Source organism: Lissotriton helveticus, chromosome 1_1, assembly GCF_964261635.1.
Source record: "Lissotriton helveticus chromosome 1_1, aLisHel1.1, whole genome shotgun sequence".
NCBI classification, from domain to species: Eukaryota; Metazoa; Chordata; class Amphibia; order Caudata; family Salamandridae; genus Lissotriton; species Lissotriton helveticus.
This window is the reverse complement of record NC_136057.1, coordinates 770,490,673-770,514,206: the sequence shown is the minus strand read 5'-3', so window position 1 is coordinate 770,514,206 and position 23,534 is coordinate 770,490,673. Positions and strand designations below refer to the sequence as shown.

The 23,534-nt window shown below is 42.8% G+C and overlaps 1 protein-coding gene across 1 annotated transcript in view; it reads left to right on the top strand.

The window, feature by feature from the left end:
- CFTR (CF transmembrane conductance regulator) overlaps positions 1–23,534 on the top strand; it is a 1,176,514-nt gene that overhangs the window by 1,094,050 nt on the left and 58,930 nt on the right. Inside the window, exon 23 of the mRNA XM_078674337.1 lies at positions 10,815–10,970. Coding sequence (XP_078530463.1) covers positions 10,815–10,970 — 156 coding nt within the window. The remainder of the gene's footprint in view (positions 1–10,814; positions 10,971–23,534) is intronic.

Here is a 23,534-nt window from a genome sequence, read left to right as displayed (position 1 = left end):
AAATCGGAAGGTTTCCATCGCAAAAGGGCATTTTAGTATGTACTAAACCCATTTTGCGATTCAGTAAATGGTCGTCAAATCGCAAAATGATGTAAGAAATGCATAATTAATTGCTATTTGGAACGATATGTTTAGGGTGGCCCTTCTAAATTGTTATTCACAATGCAATATCTTAAAGTTTGGTGATGATAATACGGTTGGAAAACATTGAAAAGTTACTGACTCCAGAGTTTGGGTGATAACCCATTCCCTTTAGTGAATGTTAAAATTCTTTCTGTGGACTATTCTCAAACACAATTTTCCCCAGATATTTCTTCAAATGCACCCCTGTTTCCCATAACGAAAAGGTGCTGCATTAAAAACATCACATGATCACAGACATGCTGATCATTTGACTCCAGCAGGCCACAATCCCTTTGATGGCAACCAATCGGAGTGAGTCTCATTTTGTGACCTTGCTCATGAAAAGAAAGGAAATAGGTAAAATGATGACCTACTCTGAATAATAATTTTGTGAACTGACAAGTTCACAAAATTATATTGCATTCGCAAAATGTCAGTGTACAATATGCAACCACTTTTTGCAAACCAACTTTTGTACATCTGACTCTAAGTTTCAGAAAGTTTGTGAAGCCATACATCTTAAAAACCAAAAAGGACAAGTGAGTGGAAAGGTATGTTTGTAGAAGTTTTCTAAAATATTGAAAAATTCGTAATTTATTTATTTATTTTGAGAGTTTTCTATTGCGCGAACCAGACCCAGGGTAGGGTAATAGAGCGCTTTACATAACGAGCAAGGTGATACACAATTTAGTGAAAACACATTGTATAACAAAGATAAGCAAAAAAGTAACAGCATAAAGTAGAAGGGTTCGGGTGGATCACCGCATTGAGCATTGTTCTGAGCGCTAAAAACAAGTTCGAGATCGTATAGGTCTTAGCTTACTTTCATAACTCGAAAGTAGAGGTAGTTAGGAGGTTGAATAGCTGGGGTTGTGATTGGGCAGATTTAAGGTAGGAATTTGCCCATCAAGAATGATTTTGCCTCCTTTTTGAAGAGAGGCGTAGAGTAGAGTTTTCTGATGTATGGCGGCAGCGAGTTCCATATTCTTGGTGCTGCTCCAGAGAAAGCTCTGTTGGAGGTTTTTGTCTTGTTGAAACTTGAGGGTTTCAGAAGTAGATTGTCTGCGCTCCTAGAGTGTCTGTTTCCTCCCGATAGGGTACGTTTTTGGGCTACGTACTGGGGTGTGTTGTGGTGTAGCGCCTTGTGAGTGATACAGGCCATCTTTAGGTGGATTCGTGCTTCATAGGGTAGCCAGTTGAGTACCTTTAGGTGTGGAGATATGTGGTTGAATTTCCTGGAACCTGTTAAGAGTCTTGCTGCAGCATTGAGACAGACTTTTAGAGGGGCGTTGATATTTTGGGAAGACCTGAGAGGGTGATACATCCATATTTCAGCCTTGAGATGACAAAGGACTGCACTGCAGTTTTGAGGTCTGGGTTCTCGACGAAAGGCTTCATTTTTCTGAGGTAGCTGAGGTGGAAGCGGGCGTTTTTAGCCAACAAGTTGATATGATTTTCCATGTTAAGGTTCTTATAAATGTGTGATTCCAAGTGATATGGTGGAGTCCACCAGAGTTAGCATGCAGTTCAGAGCAATGATCAATTTGATCCATTCATTTGTCACTGTGGAGTTATTCGCTGGGGAGATCAAAAGAAATTCAGTTTTTTGTGAGTTTAGCTTTAGGAAGTTGTTTGTTGGCCATTGGAATCTATGACAAAATATCGACGACAAAAATATCGAGGTACAAAAATATCGCAACAAAAATATCGAGGACAATAATATCGGGATCCTATCTCTAACAAGGTAAGTACAAAAATATCGAAAAAAATATATCGATGTCAAAAATATCGTTTTTTAGAAAATATCGTTTTTTTTTTTTTTAAATAAAATGTAATATTAACAAAATAATACTTATAAATATAATAAACATAGGTAAAAATATATTATAATATTTAAAATTAATAAATAATGTAATAAAAATAATAATAATAAAAATATAATACATAGTATATACTTAATTAATATTAACTCAAAAATATTTATTTTAATAACTTATAAATAAATTAAAATATAATAAATTACAAATACATGTATATACATAAAATAATTATATAAATAATAATTAATAACAATGTAAAACTAATTAAAAAAATTAAGTAAATTTTGGATAGCGTAAAAATTACTATTCCAACTCCAGAGAGTGCAATAGTAGGGAAAGTGTTGGATAGCGTAGGGGTAATAATTACTATTCCAACTCCAGAGAGTGCAACAGTAGGGAAAGTGTTGGATAGCGTAGAGATAAAAATTACTATTCCCACTCCAGGGAGTGCAACAGTAGGGAAAGTGTTGGATAGCGTAGGGGAAAAATTACTATTCCCACTTCAGAGAGCGCAACAGTAGGGAAAGTGTTGGATAGCGTAGGGGTAACAATTACTATTCCCACTCCGGAGAGTGCAACAGTAGGGAAAGTGTTGGATAGCGTATGGGTAAAAATTACTATTCCAACTCCAAAGAGTGCAACAGTAGGGAAAGTGTTGGATAGCGTAGGGGTAAAAATTACTATTCCCACTCCAGAGAGTGCAACAGTAGGGAAAGTGTTGGATAGCGTAGAGGTAATAATTACTATTCCAACTGCAGAGAGTGCAACAGTAGGGAAAGTGTTGGATAGCGTAGAGATAAAAATTACTATTCCCACTCCAGGGAGTGCAACAGTAGGGAAAGTGTTGGATAGCGTAGGGGTAAAAATTACTATTCCCACTCCAGAGAGTGCAACAGTAGGGAAAATGTTGGATAGCGTAGGTGTGAACATTACTATTCCCACTCCAGAGAGTGCAACAGTAGGGAAAGTGTTGGATAGCGTAGGGGTAAAAATTACTATTCCAACTCCAGAGAACGCAACAGCAGGGAAAGTGTTGGATAGCATAGAGGTAAAAATTACTATTCCCACTCCAGAGAGTGCAACAGTAGGGAAAGTGTTGGATAGCGCAGGGGTAAAAATGACTATTCCCACTCCAGAGAGTGCCACAGTAGGGAAAATGTTGGATAGCGTAGTTGTAAAAATTACTATTCCCACTCCAGAGAGTGCAACAGTAGGGAAAGTGTTGGATAGCGTAGGGGTAAAAATTACTATTCCAACTCCAGAGAACGCAACAGTAGGGAAAGTATTGGATAGCGTAGAGGTAAAAATTACTATTCCCACTCCAGAGAGTGCCACAGTAGGGAAAATGTTGGATAGCGTAGTTGTAAAAATTACTATTCCCACTCCAGAGAGTGCAACAGTAGGGAAAGTGTTGGATAGCGTAGGGGTAAAAATTACTATTCCAACTCCAGAGAACGCAACAGTAGGGAAAGTATTGGATAGCGTAGAGGTAAAAATTACTATTCCCACTCCAGAGAGTGCAACAGTAGGGAAAGTGTTGGATAGCGTAGGGGTAAAAATTACTATTCCCACTCCAGAGAGTGCAACAGTAGGGAAAATGTTGGATAGCGTAGGGGTAAAAATAACATACTTATAAATAAATGTTTTATTTAAAATAATAAAAATATTAACTATTAAATAAATATAAACCATTTACAAATACCAATAAATAATTATTAAAAACATGTGAACAAAATATATGTAATTTATAAATTAATAAAAATACCATTTATTAATATTTAATTAACAATTAATAATTAATTAACAATTAGATAATTAACCAAACAATTAATTAACGAACATTATTACTTAATTACATTTAAATTACTTCCCAGCCTATTCCCCTATAAACCCACAACCCACTACAAAATATAATTATCAATTAATCAATTAATTAAAATTATTTACCAATTAATTAAAAATTATTATCCATGTTTAAAAATTAATGTATAATTCCTACTAATTAATATTTAATTTAACATAATTAAATTACTTCCCACCCTATTCCCCTATAAACCCACAACCCGCTACAGAACATTTTTATCATGTAATCAATTCATTAAAATTAATTACCAATAATTTAAAAGTAATTACCAATTAATAAATATTAATTTATAATTCCTACTAATTAATAATTATTTTAACATAATTAAATACTTCCCACCCTATTCCCCTATATCCCACAACCCGCTACAGAACATATTTATCAATTAATCGATTAATTATAATTAATTACCAATTCATTAAAAATAATTACCAATTAATAAATATTAATTTATAATTCCTACTAATTAATAAATAATTTAACATAATTAAATTACTTCCCACCCTATTCCCCTATAAACCCACAACCCGCTACAGTACTAAAATACAAAATTTAATTAAATTACATAAAAATAAATTAAATACATAATAAATACATAATAATATACACAAAAATAATTTAAAAATCGATATTAGTAACATCGAAAATATTGACATCGATATTACTGACATCGATATTTAAAACTTCGATATTACTAATATCGATATTAAATTTATCGATATTACTTACCTTCTATATTTTGTCCCATCGATATTTAAACTTTGATATAATTGTATATCAATATTTAAATATCGATATTTTGTCAGCATACCGGCCATTGGACGGTCTTTTCAAGAGCTAGATTCATTGTCTTAATCTCTTCGATAGAGGAGATCTTGATGTACAGTTGGGTGTCGTCCGCGTACATATGGAAGGAGATGTTCGCCTGCTGTAGTAGGTGGGTAAAAGGCTCTACATGAAGGTTGAATAACATGGGGGATAGGCTAGAGCCTTCAGGAACTCCTAGTAGGTTAGGTGAGGCAGCGGAGAGATTTTTGTTGACCATGTACGATTGTGTTCTGTTTTCCAGGAAGGATTTGAACCATTGTAGGACTTTCCCAGATAAATCCATCCTGTATTCTAGTCTTCTTAGAAGTTTGTCGTGATTGACTGTATCAAAGGCTGCTGAGAGTTCGAGTAGGACTAGCAGGCAAGTTTTGTTGCGGTCAAGAGCTTGGAGGGTATCGTCAACTATGTGCAGGATGGCTGTTTCTGTGCTGTGGCCAGGTATGAAACCTGATTGGTGGATGTTCAGTAGATTGAAGCTCGAGATGTGTTGGTTCAGTTGTTGTTGAACACATTTTTCTAAGACTTTAGCTAGCATGGGAATGTTGGTTATTGGTCGGAAGTTGTTGGGGTCAGAGGTGTTAGCTGTAGGTTTTTTTAGGATAGGGGTGACTTGTCCCGTCTTCAAGCAATCCGGGATGTGACAGGCCGCCAGATGTAGGGGAAAAAATAAATGGGGCATAACGGCCAGAGCTGCCAACTTTGAATTGGGGTATTTGTAGTCTTGGCGTCGGCTCAACATCTTGTGAATCTCCTTGTGCCTACCAAAAATAAATGTGGCTATGTATAATGTAACTGGTGCTCATGTAAAGCACTCCAATACCTGTGGGTTGAGTTTGCGATCTGTAAAACTGCTCCCCGTCCAATTTATTAGAGTGGGCAATCAAATGGCTCTGTTTTGTAGTCTGTCACTGCAAGGTAAAACCTGGCTTTGTGGGATAATTCCTGAAAGTAATGAAAAGGACGTGTATCTGTGTTCTGATACCTATCAAGCTGTTTAATTGTATTACGGCTATGCAAGTTATAGAGCTTCTCAGAGGACCCATTAGGAGGCGATCCACCTCGTGGTTTAATCTTTTATTTAATTTTCTTTTGATCGCAGCATTTGTAGAAGACTATGGAGCCTGTTCCGAGTTATCCTTTTCAGAATTACCCTTAACTTGTGATTTGTTAGGTCTGCTCCAAAATTATCTCAACCTATTGAGGAATAGGTTCCTGCAATATTTTTAGGTAGTTTGCGCACTTGGTCTACTGGAACAACCTGTGCGAGCTGCTGTGGTACTGCCAACACTTCTACTTCACCTTTTATATTACTTAATATCATTGAGGATACTGTAGCAAAATACCCAATTAATTTCACCCCCAAAAGTTTCTGTGGATCTTTGGTAAGATGTAGAAGTATGGGGTCGTTGGTTTGGAGTTTACTAGGAATTTTGCCTCATTCTTGGTTATCCATCCATTGGATTGTGCTTCAGTCACTGAGATGGTGATTCTTCTCATGAGTGAATCTGTGGGATCTGTGTCTATTTTTTGGTAGTATTTGTTATATGCCAATTGCCTGTGGCATTCAATGTTGTAGTCGTCAGTGTTCGATGGCTCAGCCTTTGTCTGTGGGTTTTATTGTGATTGTCTGGTCATCGTTGAGGTCTTGGAAGGCTTTCCACTCTCTTGTAAGTCGGTTGTCATATTGTCTTTTTGGTTGTAGGAGGTTTATGTCTTGTAGTACCGCTTTTTCGAGTGAATCTCACGGATTCACTCACAAGAAGAATCACCATCTCAGTGACTGAAGCACAAACCAATGGATGGATAACCAAGAATAAGGCAGAATTTCTAGTAAACTCAAAACATCATGCTGCCACCTCGCAGACCTATAGTATGCGAGGAGCGTTTCTGGCTTCCACAACGTGAAAAACAGCTTTCCAACTTTATTGACCCCGACAGTGAGGCACAGCAAAGCATCATAACTCTATGTATTGTCTCTTTTCATCCACAGCTCCTGAGTGCCCTCACAGATCTCATGAGGTCCTAATTCTAATACTAAGGGGTGATGAACATGATGTATTTTGTAAAGAACGGCTACAACAGTGTCTCAAAGTGTGCCATCAATGGTGGGGCCCTTTGGAATTATCTACCTAGACACCAATGGTTCATTCACCTACCTGATTAATTAGCCTTTTTGGTTTAAATCACGCCCACGTCGATACTAGACCAGGAGTAATGTATGAATGACTGGATAAACATATGCATATTGCACAACCATGACATAATTTAATCATTGATCTTACTCCTATTTTATGTATGTCTGTCACTATGCTGATATTAAAATTATTTTTAAAGAAATCACAACCCTGCTAGTTTACATGCACCCACGCCTCTCTATAGCGATAAGACTCACGCTAAGTGTAACATGCATGCGCACATCCAATGGATGACCCAGACAACATAAACTAAAAAATATTTATGTCTCTATACTTTTGTCTCATACCTTTTTCATTTCAGAAGTGCTTCTCCCTTATAAAATCCTGCAGCACTGGTTAGTTTAGGCCACCGCTGATACAATAATAGAACTATCATTGGTCCTGACGAAGCACTCTGGATCTCCTTCTGAGGCCACACATAGCGTGAAACATGTTGACCGTCATATATGTCCATTAGGGACATATATCTTGCCCAGCTACAGAGGGACATAATACCCCTTAGAGCAGCACCACACACTTTATTTTTTAGCAATGACAGAGAGATCACCCAATAAAAGTACTCACTCCGCCTCAGTAATTTTTTAACACACCACTTTAGCCTTCACTGCCACTCACACCCACGCACCCATACGGCTTCATCAAAAGATCTCTGACAATGAGACCCTTCGGGGGACCGATAGGGCATTACAGTGACTGCCCGACGAGGAAAAAAGCCCAATGAGGAAGCATGACATCCTTCGGGTGTGTGAGGGCACCATGATAAGGACACACTGTCTCCCACAGAAAGAGTAGCACACGACAAAAGTAATTTCCATCTCTTCCTTTACCTCTTACAAGGAACAGTGACTCCCTTTTTTGTACTAGCAGAATAGAGTAATCAGCGTTATCAGCATGTTAAAGAATATAAACAATTCAACCATTGTGGTGTTACAGTGATTATATACATACATATCTAATAATATCTTTACTTCTACCTAACGCTTCCTAACCTAGTGGGGGTGCGAACCTGACAGAATACCCTAGGGTGATCTAACTCCCCAGTATCCTGTGAGTATGTTTCATCTGGGAGCCCGTTGTTGTGCAGAGCAGGTCATTGTCTTTCTCAGGAAGGTAAACACTATTCAGCTGGGCTGAAATTCCAGCATGGGGCAACCTAATCAGTGACAGCAAAATGCTTCTCTGTCTAAACAAAGGTTTGGTGTCGTTCATATAATAAACTTCACCCATGTTGCCATGCCGGAACTCTAGTCAGGCCGTCATTATTAAATCTAGTCTTGCAAGGCTTTTGCTGACTGTAAAGCAACAAACATGAACATTTTGCACAGTGAACTTAAGCCTGGTACAGAATGTTCAAGGCCCTGATAATATGCCTTTGGAGAAGTGTAGCTCTAAGCCAATCCATTTCATAGAATATTATCCTATATGTGCACACATGCAAATGTATGGCAAGAGTCAACAGTTAAGAAAGATGTTAACTTTAAAAGTGAACATGTAAAATGGTGGTCTTCCCTGTCTGAGGCCTATGTAGAAACATGACACTTTTATACCAGATGTGAAATCTTCCTTGGTGCAGGGGTCATTAATTTGTACTTTCTTTTAAACAAACTCCTCCTTTTGGAGTTTGTTTTTGAAAAATGAAAAACGGAGTAAAGGTTTGACAGGTAGCTGTACTGTTTGATGGAACCATCCGTCAAACTTTTACAATATTGACTTGAACTGCTGTAATGGCAGTTCCTGGAAATGTTAAATGATGTCTGTGAGCCCAGCAGACATCTCTAAATGTGGTGGACACAATGTCTGTCAGGGTGACAAAGTAATTTACTGTGGCACCCTGATGGACATTATTCTGTCCGTTGAAGTAAAAATCTGGTCCGAGTGTTTGTTGTTATTCAATCTGCTCTTGCCTCCAAGTAGGACTAAAACTTGTTAGAACAATGCTATTAAGGCCAGAAGCTGCCTCTTAATATGAATATTATAGTATACCAAAGCTTGTGAAAAGAGAGATGAGTAGAGAAATTCCTACATTAAACAGAGCATAGCTTAGGGAGTAGCCCTAAGGTACTCCATTTATTAGCAGATTGTACTCTGACAGAAAGGTTTACAACATGACTGCCTGAGTTATTCAGAAAGGAACTGATCAATTCCAATGTTGAGGATATAACCCAAGTTAAGGAAAAACCCTTGATCACCATTGATTGATCAACAATGTCAGACACTAACCTTACAGTACCTCCCTAAAGTCATCAAGGACCTCAGCCAGTGCAGTCTTCATGCCATAGAGCAATCTGAAACCAGATTGACTCATATCGAGTAGCTCTTCACATTCAGGGTAATGTAACAACTGGTTATTTACGACTTTCCATAGAGTTAGACTCAAGTGAGAATTGGGCCTAACTTGTTCATGCTTGCTGGACCAGCGTTTGGTTTCATCAGCAGTGATAGCACTAGTACTTGTTTGTAAAGAGGAGGCACAATGGAAATGTCTAAAGTTTGATTTCGCAAATTGGGAAACAATAATACGTACAAATTCAGCTTGATGGCTCAAAGAGAATGGATCATTTAGAATTCTTGATTTAGTTACAGTTACATTCGAAATAACATATTTGAGAGTTTGAACCTTTACCAAGCATTTTTTTAATGGAGAGGTGGCATTAGATTGCATTTGTCTGATGCTAAAACTCTCAAATACGCATGAAAATACTATCTAATTTTATCAGTTTTGGAGATGAACTAGTCCAAGACACTTTCAAAGCTCTACAGAAGTGGGCAGAGGCACAATAAGAGCAGTTAGACTATTTGTTTAAAAAATCAATCTGAAGTAATTTGCATGTAGAAAACCATATTTTTGCAACATGATTGGAGCCCATCTCCAAATGTCACATATGACACTGAAATACATTCCATAGAAGCACTGATTATGATTCAGGCAGAGCAGAAATATCTCAATAAATTCCGCTCCACCTGATTGCAAGTGGATCTTTTTTCCAAACTATTTTTTTCTGGGGGAAAACACCAAACCTGTTTGTTACAGCCGACAATTCCATATTGAAAATTTGCATGAAGCTTTGGCTACAGTAGCAGAAAGCCTCATTTCCCGTTATTCTTCTGACAAAGGGGAGTTTATTTATTGTTAGGTCCATCGTGGTTTGTTCTGCCTGTTTGGAAATCTCGCTGATGCCTAGGCATTCATGGAAATCTTTCTCTTAGACAAAACCTGATTTTGATGCAAATAAATATTTCTATGAGTTTCTGTGTCCTTGGGACATAACCAGGCTTTTTATGACATCACACTGTAGTCAGAAACAAGTTAATGCCTTTTTAAGGGCTAACCCTCTTAATAAATTATGGAGAAAACGAAATTCCTAAACTTGTGGATTTACTGTGGCATGTGTTTGAATACAATGACACTCAATAAGTTAATTTCGTTCAGCCATCTACAGTATATACAGATAACTAAAATATTTATATAGTTTGATATAAAGAGAAGGGCAGGAGACTAGATAGATGGCAGTTTAGAGGAATTCAAGGAGAAAAATGGAGTTAAAAGGTTGTTTGACCTTGAACTCTTGTATTTGAATTATGTTTTATTGTTTATAAATTGATGACATTGAAACAAAAATATGATATATAACCCTACATCATCTTTAGTTAAGATGTGCCTTGAGGATGACCGTAGGATATTTTGTACAATATGCACAGTTCAAGCAAGGAGTAACACTCAATAGTGCATAGGTCATGTCTAGTTCTTCACACGTTTATTTTATATTTTGTTACATTGAAATAGACATTCTAATTTGTGTTTTTACTTTTGTAACGTGCCTTGTAATGTCATGGTCCATAACCAAAACATCCAGCAAAGGTCTCACACATGGCACACTCAGTGGAACGTAGGTATTAATAACTAGTGTTGTGCAACAGGTCAGTGTCTATTAACTGTCAAAATTAATGCCACAATATCAATCATATTTGTTTTATATATTCAAGGTTGGTTTACTTGGAAGAACTGGCTCAGGGAAAAGTACACTACTGTCTGCCTTTCTGAGGCTGATGTTGACACAAGGAGACATTGAAATTGATGGAGTATCATGGGATAAAATCTCTCTACCTAAATGGAGAAAAGCATTTGGAGTCGTACCACAGGTAAGCATTTTGGATTATCAAAAATGTGACCAGCTCCAAGTAGACTTTCTAGATTTAACAGTACAAATGATATAACTAAAGTAGTCATCTTATAAAGAAAAACCAACCAAGTGTACTCACCTGCCAGCAAGACGCCCAAGATCAGTTCGTTAAATTGAAGGCCGCAGCTTTAGGCATAATAAAACACATCTTTGGAAATTACTCCCACATGAATTGAAACATTTAAAACTGAAATTGAATCTCAACACTCTTACTGCTGTAGATAATATTGCCATGATTATCTAGAAGCACTTCTGTCTCAGTTCTCTAAATTTAAGCCACATATACCGCCAGTACTCCTGGCTTCTACCTCTACCCCTCATTTCTTTGCCCCCTCTTTCATTATCTCACACTTCCTTCCTAGTTGGCTAAGCATATTCTATGATGGTGACCATGCATTTAAAAGGGGCTTACAATGGCAGGTGTGTATACCAATACCAAATATTATATCAATAAAATATACAGTTGTATTTAAAGCACTGAATAAAAGATGTGTTTGAGGGAAATCATTTACCTATTATTCAGCAATATTAATTAGTAGTCAGTTGTTAGTGTAGTAAAGAGAAAAGTCCAACACAATCAAAATTACACATGCTTTAATAATGGAAATATTATAATATGTAGTACATGGCTATCGGCAGAGCTGTCACAAGGTGGAATAAAGAGGGCATAATGGCCCATTCCCTGTGCTTAGCAGCACATCACTCATCTTGAGCAATATATATTTATTTATAGATTTATAGATTTTAAATTGCAAGCAAACTTGCTGCCTTCAACAATAATGATTCAAAAAGGGGGTGGTGATGGACAGAGTATCTGAATTAAGCAGAACACTCCTACCCAGTCAAAAGATCAGGGCTTGATCCATCACCGTTTTTTAGCTCACTGCACCATCCCAGTTCAGAACCCGGCTACATGCAAATTAGTCTGTCCCTGGCCCAGTGCATCATGGGAACAGGGCAGACCAAACTACCAAGCCAATTCTTTACTGGTCTGCCCTGTTCCCATGATGCACTGGGCCAGGGACAGACTAATTTGCATATAGCCAGGTTCTGAACTGGGATGGTGCAGTGAGCTAAAAAACGGTGATGGATCAAGCCCTGATCTGTTGACTGGGTAGGAGTGTTCTGATTAACTCAGATACTCTGTCCATCACCACCCCCTTTTTGAAATTATTTTGGCCACCATGAGTGTGGAAGGGTATGCTCAGACATGAGTCCCTTGCTCATTGCACCATCAGGATTCAAGCAAGCCGGGCCGAAGACGGCTGTAATGCCAGAAACCGGACCCCGGAAGCTTGTTTCCTTTCCAGTGAAGAATTGGCTTGGTCGTTTGGTCTGCCCTGTTCCCATGATGCACTGGGCCAGGGACAGACTAATTTGCATATAGCCAGGTTCTGAACTGGGATGGTGCAGTGAGCTAAAAAACGGTGATGGATCAAGCCCTGATCTGTTGACTGGGTAGGAGTGTTCTGATTAACTCAGATACTCTGTCCATCACCACCCCCTTTTTGAAATTATTTTGGCCACCATGAGTGTGGAAGGGTATGCTCAGACATGAGTCCCTTGCTCATTGCACCATCAGGATTCAAGCAAGCCGGGCCGAAGACGGCTGTAATGCCAGAAACCGGTCCCCGGAAGCTTGTTTCCTTTCCAGTGAAGAATTGGCTTGGTAGTTTGGTCTGCCCTGTTCCCATGATGCACTGGGCCAGGGACAGACTAATTTGCATATAGCCAGGTTCTGAACTGGGATGGTGCAGTGAGCTAAAAAACGGTGATGGATCAAGCCCTGATCTGTTGACTGGGTAGGAGTGTTCTGATTAACTCAGATACTCTGTCCATCACCACCTCCTTTTTGAAATTATTTTGGCCACCATGAGTGTGGAAGGGTATGCTCAGACATGAGTCCCTTGCTCATTGCACCATCAGGATTCAAGCAAGCCAGGCCGAAGACGGCTGTAATGCCAGAAACCGGTCCCCGGAAGCTTGTTTCCTTTCCAGTGAAGAATTGGCTTGGTAGTTTGGTCTGCCCTGTTCCCATGATGCACTGGGCCAGGGACAGACTAATTTGCATATAGCCAGGTTCTGAACTGGGATGGTGCAGTGAGCTAAAAAACGGTGATGGATCAAGCCCTGATCTGTTGACTGGGTAGGAGTGTTCTGATTAACTCAGATACTCTGTCCATCACCACCCCCTTTTTGAAATTATTTTGGCCACCATGAGTGTGGAAGGGTATGCTCAGACATGAGTCCCTTGCTCATTGCACCATCAGGATTCAAGCAAGCCGGGCCGAAGACGGCTGTAATGCCAGAAACCGGTCCCCGGAAACTTGTTTCCTTTCCAGTGAAGAATTGGCTTGGTAGTTTGGTCTGCCCTGTTCCCATGATGCACTGGGCCAGGGACAGACTAATTTGCATATAGCCAGGTTCTGAACTGGGATGGTGCAGTGAGCTAAAAAACGGTGATGGATCAAGCCCTGATCTGTTGACTGGGTAGGAGTGTTCTGATTAACTCAGATACTCTGTCCATCACCACCCCCTTTTTGAAATTATTTTGGCCACCATGAGTGTGGAAGGGTATGCTCAGACATGAGTCCCTTGCTCATTGCACCATCAGGATTCAAGCAAGCCGGGCCGAAGACGGCTGTAATGCCAGAAACCGGTCCCCGGAAGCTTGTTTCCTTTCCAGTGAAGAATTGGCTTGGTAGTTTGGTCTGCCCTGTTCCCATGATGCACTGGGCCAGGGACAGACTAATTTGCATATAGCCAGGTTCTGAACTGGGATGGTGCAGTGAGCTAAAAAACGGTGATGGATCAAGCCCTGATCTGTTGACTGGGTAGGAGTGTTCTGATTAACTCAGATACTCTGTCCATCACCACCCCCTTTTTGAAATTATTTTGGCCACCATGAGTGTGGAAGGGTATGCTCAGACATGAGTCCCTTGCTCATTGCACCATCAGGATTCAAGCAAGCCGGGCCGAAGACGGCTGTAATGCCAGAAACCGGTCCCCGGAAGCTTGTTTCCTTTCCAGTGAAGAATTGGCTTGATAGTTTGGTCTGCCCTGTTCCCATGATGCACTGGGCCAGGGACAGACTAATTTGCATATAGCCAGGTTCTGAACTGGGATGGTGCAGTGAGCTAAAAAACGGTGATGGATCAAGCCCTGATCTGTTGACTGGGTAGGAGTGTTCTGATTAACTCAGATACTCTGTCCATCACCACCCCCTTTTTGAAATTATTTTGGCCACCATGAGTGTGGAAGGGTATGCTCAGACATGAGTCCCTTGCTCATTGCACCATCAGGATTCAAGCAAGCCGGGCCGAAGACGGCTGTAATGCCAGAAACCGGTCCCCGGAAGCTTGTTTCCTTTCCAGTGAAGAATTGGCTTGGTAGTTTGGTCTGCCCTGTTCCCATGATGCACTGCGCCAGGGACAGACTAATTTGCATATAGCCAGGTTCTGAACTGGGATGGTGCAGTGAGCTAAAAAACGGTGATGGATCAAGCCCTGATCTGTTGACTGGGTAGGAGTGTTCTGATTAACTCAGATACTCTGTCCATCACCACCCCCTTTTTGAAATTATTTTGGCCACCATGAGTGTGGAAGGGTATGCTCAGACATGAGTCCCTTGCTCATTGCACCATCAGGATTCAAGCAAGCCGGGCCGAAGACGGCTGTAATGCCAGAAACCGGTCCCCGGAAGCTTGTTTCCTTTCCAGTGAAGAATTGGCTTGGTAGTTTGGTCTGCCCTGTTCCCATGATGCACTGGGCCAGGGACAGACTAATTTGCATATAGCCAGGTTCTGAACTGGGATGGTGCAGTGAGCTAAAAAACGGTGATGGATCAAGCCCTGATCTGTTGACTGGGTAGGAGTGTTCTGATTAACTCAGATACTCTGTCCATCACCACCCCCTTTTTGAAATTATTTTGGCCACCATGAGTGTGGAAGGGTATGCTCAGACATGAGTCCCTTGCTCATTGCACCATCAGGATTCAAGCAAGCCGGGCCGAAGACGGCTGTAATGCCAGAAACCGGTCCCCGGAAGCTTGTTTCCTTTCCAGTGAAGAATTGGCTTGGTAGTTTGGTCTGCCCTGTTCCCATGATGCACTGGGCCAGGGACAGACTAATTTGCATATAGCCAGGTTCTGAACTGGGATGGTGCAGGAGCTAAAAAACGGTGATGGATCAAGCCCTGATCTGTTGACTGGGTAGGAGTGTTCTGATTAACTCAGATACTCTGTCCATCACCACCCCCTTTTTGAAATTATTTCAACAATAATGAAGCAGTTGAGGTTGCCTGACCACTATGTGGGGCCTAACACCCTGTTTTCTCTTAATATGGACAATATTTATTTTTATAATACTTAGAAACAGGTGTTTATAGCATCCAGAATGTACCGCATTAAGTTTTAGCTCCTGTCTGTGTAAAAAGGTCTGGCAAGCCTGGCCATCATTAGTAAGTTAAGGAATTGTCAAACAAAACTGTAAAATGTAAGGATTGGCAAAATAACTTTGATCATGTTATTATTTTTCAATGAACAGCTAAAAACTAACCCTGAACGGTGAACTCCACTCCGTTTGCTGAGTTTTTTCCGCACTACGCGTTAAGCTCAGTTCTGAAAAAACTAAAGCCCGCGTAGCAGAGCAGTGTTTTTTACCTTGCTCGTGTTTGTTAAAGTCAAGTTGTCAACCAGTAACGAGGAAAATCTACCTCCTGGCGAGATTTTGTCCTCGTTTGCGTTTGCCAATATTAAGTTGGCGACCGCGAGCGTGGAAAATCTACCTCCTGGCGAGATTTCTCAATGCAGGGGTGGGGGTGGGTCAGGTTTCTCAGTATGCTCGCGACAGCCCGTTCGCATTGAGAAAGCTGCCGCTCAAGTACAAATCTACTTGAGCGGCATAAAATGAAAGCAGGGACCACCTGCGCTGTGCATGGTGCTGTTTGTAATGATTGCACAGTGCGGACAAGCATCGGGCACTGTGCAATCACTGAGAACGTTATTTTTCTATCGTACTCCGCCGCTTGCGCAGCTCCGCGTATTGCGACAGAGGTTTTTTTGCACCTAGTGGTGTTCCGCATAGTGCAACTCCACAAACTCCACCCAGAGTTACTGAAAACCCCAGGGTGATTTAATGTGAACGCTGCTAAATGGAGTTTCTCCACTAAGGCATGGGAGAATAGAATGTAAGGGAATTGTGTGCCTTAGGAACAAAAAGCAAAAGTAACAGGACAAAAGAATGCATTTTGACCACATCTATATTTGCCTTTTTGCGGATGAAGTGATCATCTTATTCTTACTTCAGCTCATAATCATTGACCTTCTGATTTCAGTTTGGGCTTGATTCGTTTCTTCCTATGGAACAATAACTCACTCAAGCTCAATGGGAACAAAACTGAGGTTAGGATTTTATGCAAGAACCCTGCTCTCTGGGGCGTACCAAATTCTCCTGCTTCCTTGGGTGCTCTGCCTACTCCATCCTCAAAGGTAAAGAACCTGGGCTTCCTTCTCGATAACACGTTATCTATGAAGTTGCATGTGACTAAGATGATGGCCACTTGTTTTGCAGTGCTCATGTGGCTAAAAAAGATCCTTTGGTTCAGTGTAAAGGACTGTAATTCAGCCCCTAATCATCTCCAGATTAGATTATGGCAATGTGCTAGATTTGGGAGCCGACATAGACACTATCCTTTGACAGCAGTGAGTGCAGAATGCCTCTGCTAGGCTTCTTTAATGGCTGCCCAAATCTGCTTCAGTTTTGAATCTTCTTAATGAGCTGCATTGGCTCATGATCTCTAATCGTATCAAATTCAAAGGACTATGTTACATGTTTAAGGGGAAGACTGTACTTAGTCCTCACTACATTCAGGATTTGGTACGTCCGTATCATCCTTCTCATTCCCTGAGATCCTCACATCGGGCCTTGTTCACAGTGCCTAGGTTCTGTTTGTCTTGCATGAAAGGGTATGTGTTAGACCTGGCATAGCTTGGCGTGATTACTGCTGACTTTTTGCCTTTGCCTCCTGTGAAGTTAGATGCTGTAGGTACTTGCCAATGCTAATAAGTGTGCAAGTACAGATGTTCCCTGTTTAAATTGTAGCGGTGATTGGTGTCTCTGGTTGGTATGCTTGCCTTACTAGCAAGATCCCAAAGTGATGTGGACTGTATGTGCCAGGGCTAGTACTAAAGAAATGTGCAGAGAGAGAACATAGGTCTTCAGTGTAGGGCCTGCGCACATTATGCTAAATTAGCATGTTGTCCTGACAAGTGCTACCACTTGTCAGGCCTGACTTTTCCTTTTGTATACACATAGGGCACCCCTGTAGGAGGTCCTGGGTAACCCCTAGGCAGGGTGCAGTGTAGGTAAAAGGCAGGACCGGTGCCAGGGTGGGTGCTAGGCCCTGACAGTGGAAAATACTCCATTTCATTTTCCCTGGTGAAAGGCCATCATGCCCATAGGACAGAATGGAGGAGGCTGGGTGTAGTATTGTTAGCCTAGTTTCTCAAGAATTGGAAATGGAACAGTGAAGTTTGGTATGTCTGAACTCACAGCGTCATAACGCATCTTTTTGGGTAGATGGTTTTGTCTGTGTGTCCAGAAGCCGCTGTTTGAGAAAAAGGCAGAGTTTGTGCTTTAGACCTTTTTGTGTGTCTCAACAGAATGTGAATTGCCTGCCTGGACCTGGGAGAGGTGAGAAAGGCTATGGGAGGTCGTGCCCCAGGGGAGGGGTGGAGACAGCGCCAGGTTTCCCTGCACCTGGAGCGGGGAGGAGAGGCTTTGCGAGGTATAGAGGCTCGGTCAGAGCCATAAAACAAGAGACCCATCTTCCTCTGAGTGATTAAAGATCCAGGCCCCAGTATCAAAGAGAGGACAGTGACACTGGGGGGGGGGGGGATACACAAGACTGATTTAGGGACCCCTGAGCACAAGTAAACTTCAAAGACAATGAGGGGTATAACTGAAAGAATGTTGATGATGTCGTTGAGAACGGTCTCGGTATCATTCAGAGAAGTGCTGGGAGCGCTTTGAAGACGCCGTGGACTGTTAGAGTGTTTAGCAGCTTTGACCTATCCACAATCGGGAAGAAAACCTCTGCCTCAGGAAGAGTTGCTGAATAGGCTATGGGAGACAGTTGACCCTTGCTTCGTGATCTGGGGCTTGTGGGCAGTTTGTAGATCTTGACCGAGGAGAGACGGGGTGTTGCAGTGGATTGTGTCCCCCCTTCTTCCTGAGCAGGACTTTGCTGTGTGCTGCGTCCTGTACCCCAAGGGCCCAAGGAGAGCTGGCTCCCATGTTCGGAAACACAGGAACATAAACGTTTCCAGGAAGTCTCAAGTGGCACGGTGGTGGGACCGTGTCGTGGCAGCCTGAGACCTCGGAAGGGGTGCCTAAGGTGATTGTGGGCACCCGGAGTGAATCAAGAATCTGGCGCGCAGGGTTCGTGTCTTGGTGCGGCTACAGGTGTTGGAGCGCCTGTGGATTGTGGGCATCACGGAAGAGAGCCAAGATTCGGGATGAGCAGGGGGTGCGTGTCGCAATGCAGTTCAGGCACTAGTGAAGAGTGCTGGGACATCGTGGGCGCTAAGAAGGAGTGAGCATACAACACGTGGGTCGGCATGTGGTGGTGCAGCCAGGGCGTTAGTGGAGAGCGCCTGGTACCTCGTGTGCACCAGGAGCAGAGGTGAGACTCAGACACGCAGTGTGCATGGTGTGGTGAGACCCGGGCGTTAGTGGAGAGCGCCCGGATCATCGTGTGCACCAAGAAACAAGGCGGGTTTCCAGCACACAGGGTACGTGTGGGGGTGCAGTTGCGGCACTAGAGGAGAGTGCCTGAAGATTGTGTGCACCAGGAGACAGAGCGAGACTCGGACGTGCAGGTTGCGTGTCAGGTGCCAGCCGAGGCATAGTGAGGTGCGCCTGGTCATCGGAGGCCGGAGGAGGAGTGAGTCTTGGCTGTGCCGGGGGGTGTCGTGTCGAAGGTGCCACCGGAGGTGCTGGTGAGGAGTACCAGGGAGCGGTGAGCACCGGGGAGCAAATAATTCCTAACAGCGCTGGAGAGGAGGGCCAAGTGATCGGGACTCCGAAGGCAACGTGGGGTGGCACCAGCGTTGTGTGGAAGGCTTTGTGGAAGCAGTCTGTGCTGAACGTTGGCGCCCCTACCGGCAGCCTCGCAGGAGCTGAACTACTGGCCTGAGCGCATAATATAAAAAATCACATTCACTTTGGGTTCTTTATGGTAAGTTTTGAGTATATCCCACAAGCAGAGAGGAGGACAAAAATGTTTTCCATTTTAACTCAACAACAAATGAGATTACTCGAAGCTTGCCATTTAAATAGAACTTTATTCTAATAAAATCTTTATTTAGTTTGGTGTAAATCTGGTTTTTCAACAAAGTAGTATTTAAAAAGTGTTCTGTCTGGACATGAAAATGTAAGATTTTAGACATTTCAGGATAGTTAATCTATAGATCCTCCATTGTTTGGTAAACTCATGGAGGATTCACAAATCCATTAAAAAATGAAAGCCACACCAATGGAAGAAGGAGCTTTTTCTCCTGTAATACATTGCGGATTCACAAATAATCGTATCTTATACAGACGACATATAGCTAATACTCTCCCTCTTGGACCCTGCACCAGGACCATGCTTTCCGCCCTGCATGACCGATGCCACTGCCTGAATGAAAACCAACTGCCTCAAAGTTAACATAGACAAGACAGAAGTTTTTGTCCTAGACAAGCCCACTTTGCAGAACAACTTCACTGAGAGACTCCAACTGATAGGCAGCTGTTGGTATATGGGCTGTGTTAGATATAGGGGTCTCTAGTTGGCAATGGTTATCACCTTTGTCCAAATAGGGACCCTTACTTCAAAGTCAGGACAAGGGGATTACTCTCCCTAATAACCCCTGCTCACCCCCTTGGTAGCTTGGCACGAGCAGACAGGCTTATCTCAGAGGCAGTGTGTTAAGCATTTGTGAATATACACAGTAATACAGTGATAGCACTACCGATGGACATATCACAGGTTTTATAAAAATAGGTATTCTTTATATAGACTTAGACACAAGACCACAAACGACAAAAAATCCACAATACTATACTAAAGGTTACTTAAAAGATGATAAAAGTCTCTTAGTTCAAGTAGTTGGTAAATGCGACAAAGTTCTCAACAAAGTTATTGGATGCGGCACGCAAAGTAAACAAAAGGCTCACAGAAGGGGAGATGCGTCGGTTCCGTGACCCGGGGGAACGGTTGCGTTCTGCTTGCGCAAAGTAGGGGACTCGTCGTGAGCCTTACCCGTGCGGAGGTGATGCGTAGATTCTCGACCTGTTGCGGTGCGCAAGATGGCACCTTGATGCGATGCGATGCCGATGTGATGATCCAGTTTCGATGCGAGAAGATGGCGGCCTTGATGCGGCAATGCGATGAGGATGCGATGACGCCCTGGCAGCCTTGCGACGACTCTGTACTTTGGAGCCGCGACAGGCCCTGCGATGCGCTTCTCTGGTGATGCGATGACAGCTCTCTCGATGCGTCGCGCTTCTCCGGTGATGCAACAGCAGACAGATTCGATGAACACACGCTTCCAGGGAGATGCGACGAACTCTCGCTTCTCCGGCGTTGCGATGATTTCAGCTGCGGCGGCGACACGCTTCTTCTCGATGCGTCGCGCTTCCAGCTCCCAGCGGCACGCAAGTGAATGGAGTCAGAATTCCCAGCAAGGAAATTCAGGAGGGAGCTGGAGGTGAAGTCTTTTGGCCCTGAGACTTCAGCAGGAGGCAAGCACAGTTCAAGCCCTTGGAGAATATTCTGTAGATGAAAGTTCCTTCTCCTTTCCCTTGGCAATGAAGTAACCACTGCAGGCCAACCCAGCAAACAGCACACTGGCAGAGTGGCAGTCCAAATTCCTGCAGCTTCCTTGGTTCTTCTCCTTGGCAGAAAGGTTTCTTATTCCAGAAGTGATCTAAAATCTGTGGGACTGGGTCCCAATATTTATACCCTAAAATCCTTTGTTCTCTGAAAGCAGAGAGGACTCTGCCTAGTTCAAACCAGTTCCTGAGCACTGTAAATGTAAATGTAAATGTAGACGTACTTGTAAAGCGCACTGATACTCCTGAGTGTCCTGGCGCTGTACTCATACCGCTAGGGAACCCTTCCTGGTTTTTCCCCGTGAAATGTCCACTCCTGGGCATCCCCAGGGTGCAACCAGGCATCCCTAGCGCTGTAGGGGGCCGTTGTGGAGACTAAGCAAGCTATTGCCCAGAGTTGCAGCGTGGGACCCATGCTTAGAGTAGGCACCGAGGAGAGAAATCAGGTCCGAGGAATTATGAGCCCAAGATCCGCCGAGACCAGCCAAGGCAGGAATTGAACCCTGGTCCTGGGCCAGACCTCTGCATCAGGGTCTGCCGCTCTAACCATTGAGCCACACTTCTCCACCGTGTTTACATGACTCTTCTCTTCCTTTCACTGTGCAGGGCAGAAACATCAGACGCCCCACAGGAGGTGGAGCCATCATAGGGGAGGGAAGATGCAGCTCTGGAGCACTCTGTTGACAGGATTCCCCTTCTCCTTTTACTGTGCAGGGCAGAGACATCAGACAAGCCACAGGGGGTGAAGCCAGCATTGTGGAGGGAAGGGAAGATGTATTTTATTATCCAGGCATACTAAACTCAAATTTCTACCATGTTCCCTGAGTCAGTTAGGATTGTAGGGATGTAACAATCTTTACTGCCCATTCTAGCCTATGAGAACAGGTAGCCTTCAATAGTGAAACACGAAAATGGCTGTAATACACTATTAGAACATGCTACACACATCAGGGCATGTCCTACCTTATACTTACAATGCACCCTGCCCTTTGGCCTACCATAGAGGTGTCTAATAGGAAGCAAAGGGAAGGTTTAGGGACTGGCAAGTGGGTGCACTTGGCCAAGTCGACATGGTAGTCACAGACTACACACAGGCCTTGCAATGGCAGGCCTGAGACACAATTTACAAGCTGCTTCTGTGGGTGGCACAACCAGTGCTGCAAGCCCACCAGTAGCATTTGCTCTATAAGCCCTGGGCACACATGGTGCACTGTACTAGGGGCTGATAGTAGATCAAATAAGCCAATCATGGAATCCAATCAGTATATCAATTTAACATAGGGAGCACTTGCACTGTGGCACTGATTAGCAGTGGCACAGGGTCCAAAACATTCAACCAGCAAAAATATGTGAAAACAGAGGAGGCAATCCGTCAAAAATGGAAGGGAGACACACCAATGATGTCAGGTCTAACCGGCTGTGCTGGAGTGCTTGGAATGCAGGGTAGGGAACGTTCTTTGTGTTCCATGTTTTCCCTGTGTGGAAATCAGAGTGAGGTCTATTCCAGGGTTCTGGTGGCAGTTTCTGCATGGATGTCGCAGTTGGTACAATGAAGTAGAGCTCCTACCAGTATGTTGTGGGACTTCTTTAAGATTCCTTTCAGCAGCAAAACTTACTTGATCCCTCCCCCAAACCCAATACCCATGTCATGAACCTCGCATTATTTTTGACTGACCATGAGTCCTTAGGCAATTGCCATATCCTCCTCCTGCTTCCACACCCTGAAGATGATCCTCAAATGGCTTCCCACAGGCACGCACAGATCTGTCACCCAAGCCCTCATCCAGATCAAACTGGTCTATGGAAACACCCTCTACACCAGAATCCGAATGCAACTGACCAGATTCCTCCAAACCATAGAGAACTTGGGAGCCAGATCACACTCAACCTTACACGATACATGCACACCTCCCAACATCACAGGGAACTCCACTGACTGCCCATGCACAAGCAAACTCTTTTCAAACTCCTTACACCCACACCTTCAGGGCCTCAAACAACAGGGCCGCATCCTACTTAACCACCACATCACTTTCCCCAAACTCACCAGCCACCTCCACTCAGCCGATCCTCCGCTTACACACACCTTATGCATATGCAGAACCAGTGAAGGCAGTCGGGCATTCTCCTATATCGCTCTTAAATACTGAACCAACCTGCTGCTGCTAATCAGATTCAAATCTCAAATTTGGCAAATTTGGCAAGAACCTCACAACATGGCACTTTGAATAGGCTCCACCAAATTAGCTCTAGGCCTGACCCTGCTGCTCCTGTTTACGTGTAGGATATACCTCCCCCTGAATGATTGAGTGCTCTACATATACACCTAATATAACAAATCTGGCTGTGGATTTGTGAAACTTCTACATTCCGATTGGCAGACTGTCACAGGAACATTTTCATTACATCCACTATTACTCAGTATGGTGCACCAAGTAACAAAGAAGAAAAAGAAAATGGACCTAAGGTGACATTTATTTATTTCGTTTTACAGTTTATAAACTGCACTACCACCTAAAAGGCATCCTGGTGCTAGAGCATTCAACTGGGAGTCAGTCAGCAGCTCAGAAGTGAAAGTGGCAGTGGGATTTAGTGGGAGAAAAGCCTGGTTTTCCAACACTTCCTGAACCATAGGAGATGAGCTGAAAG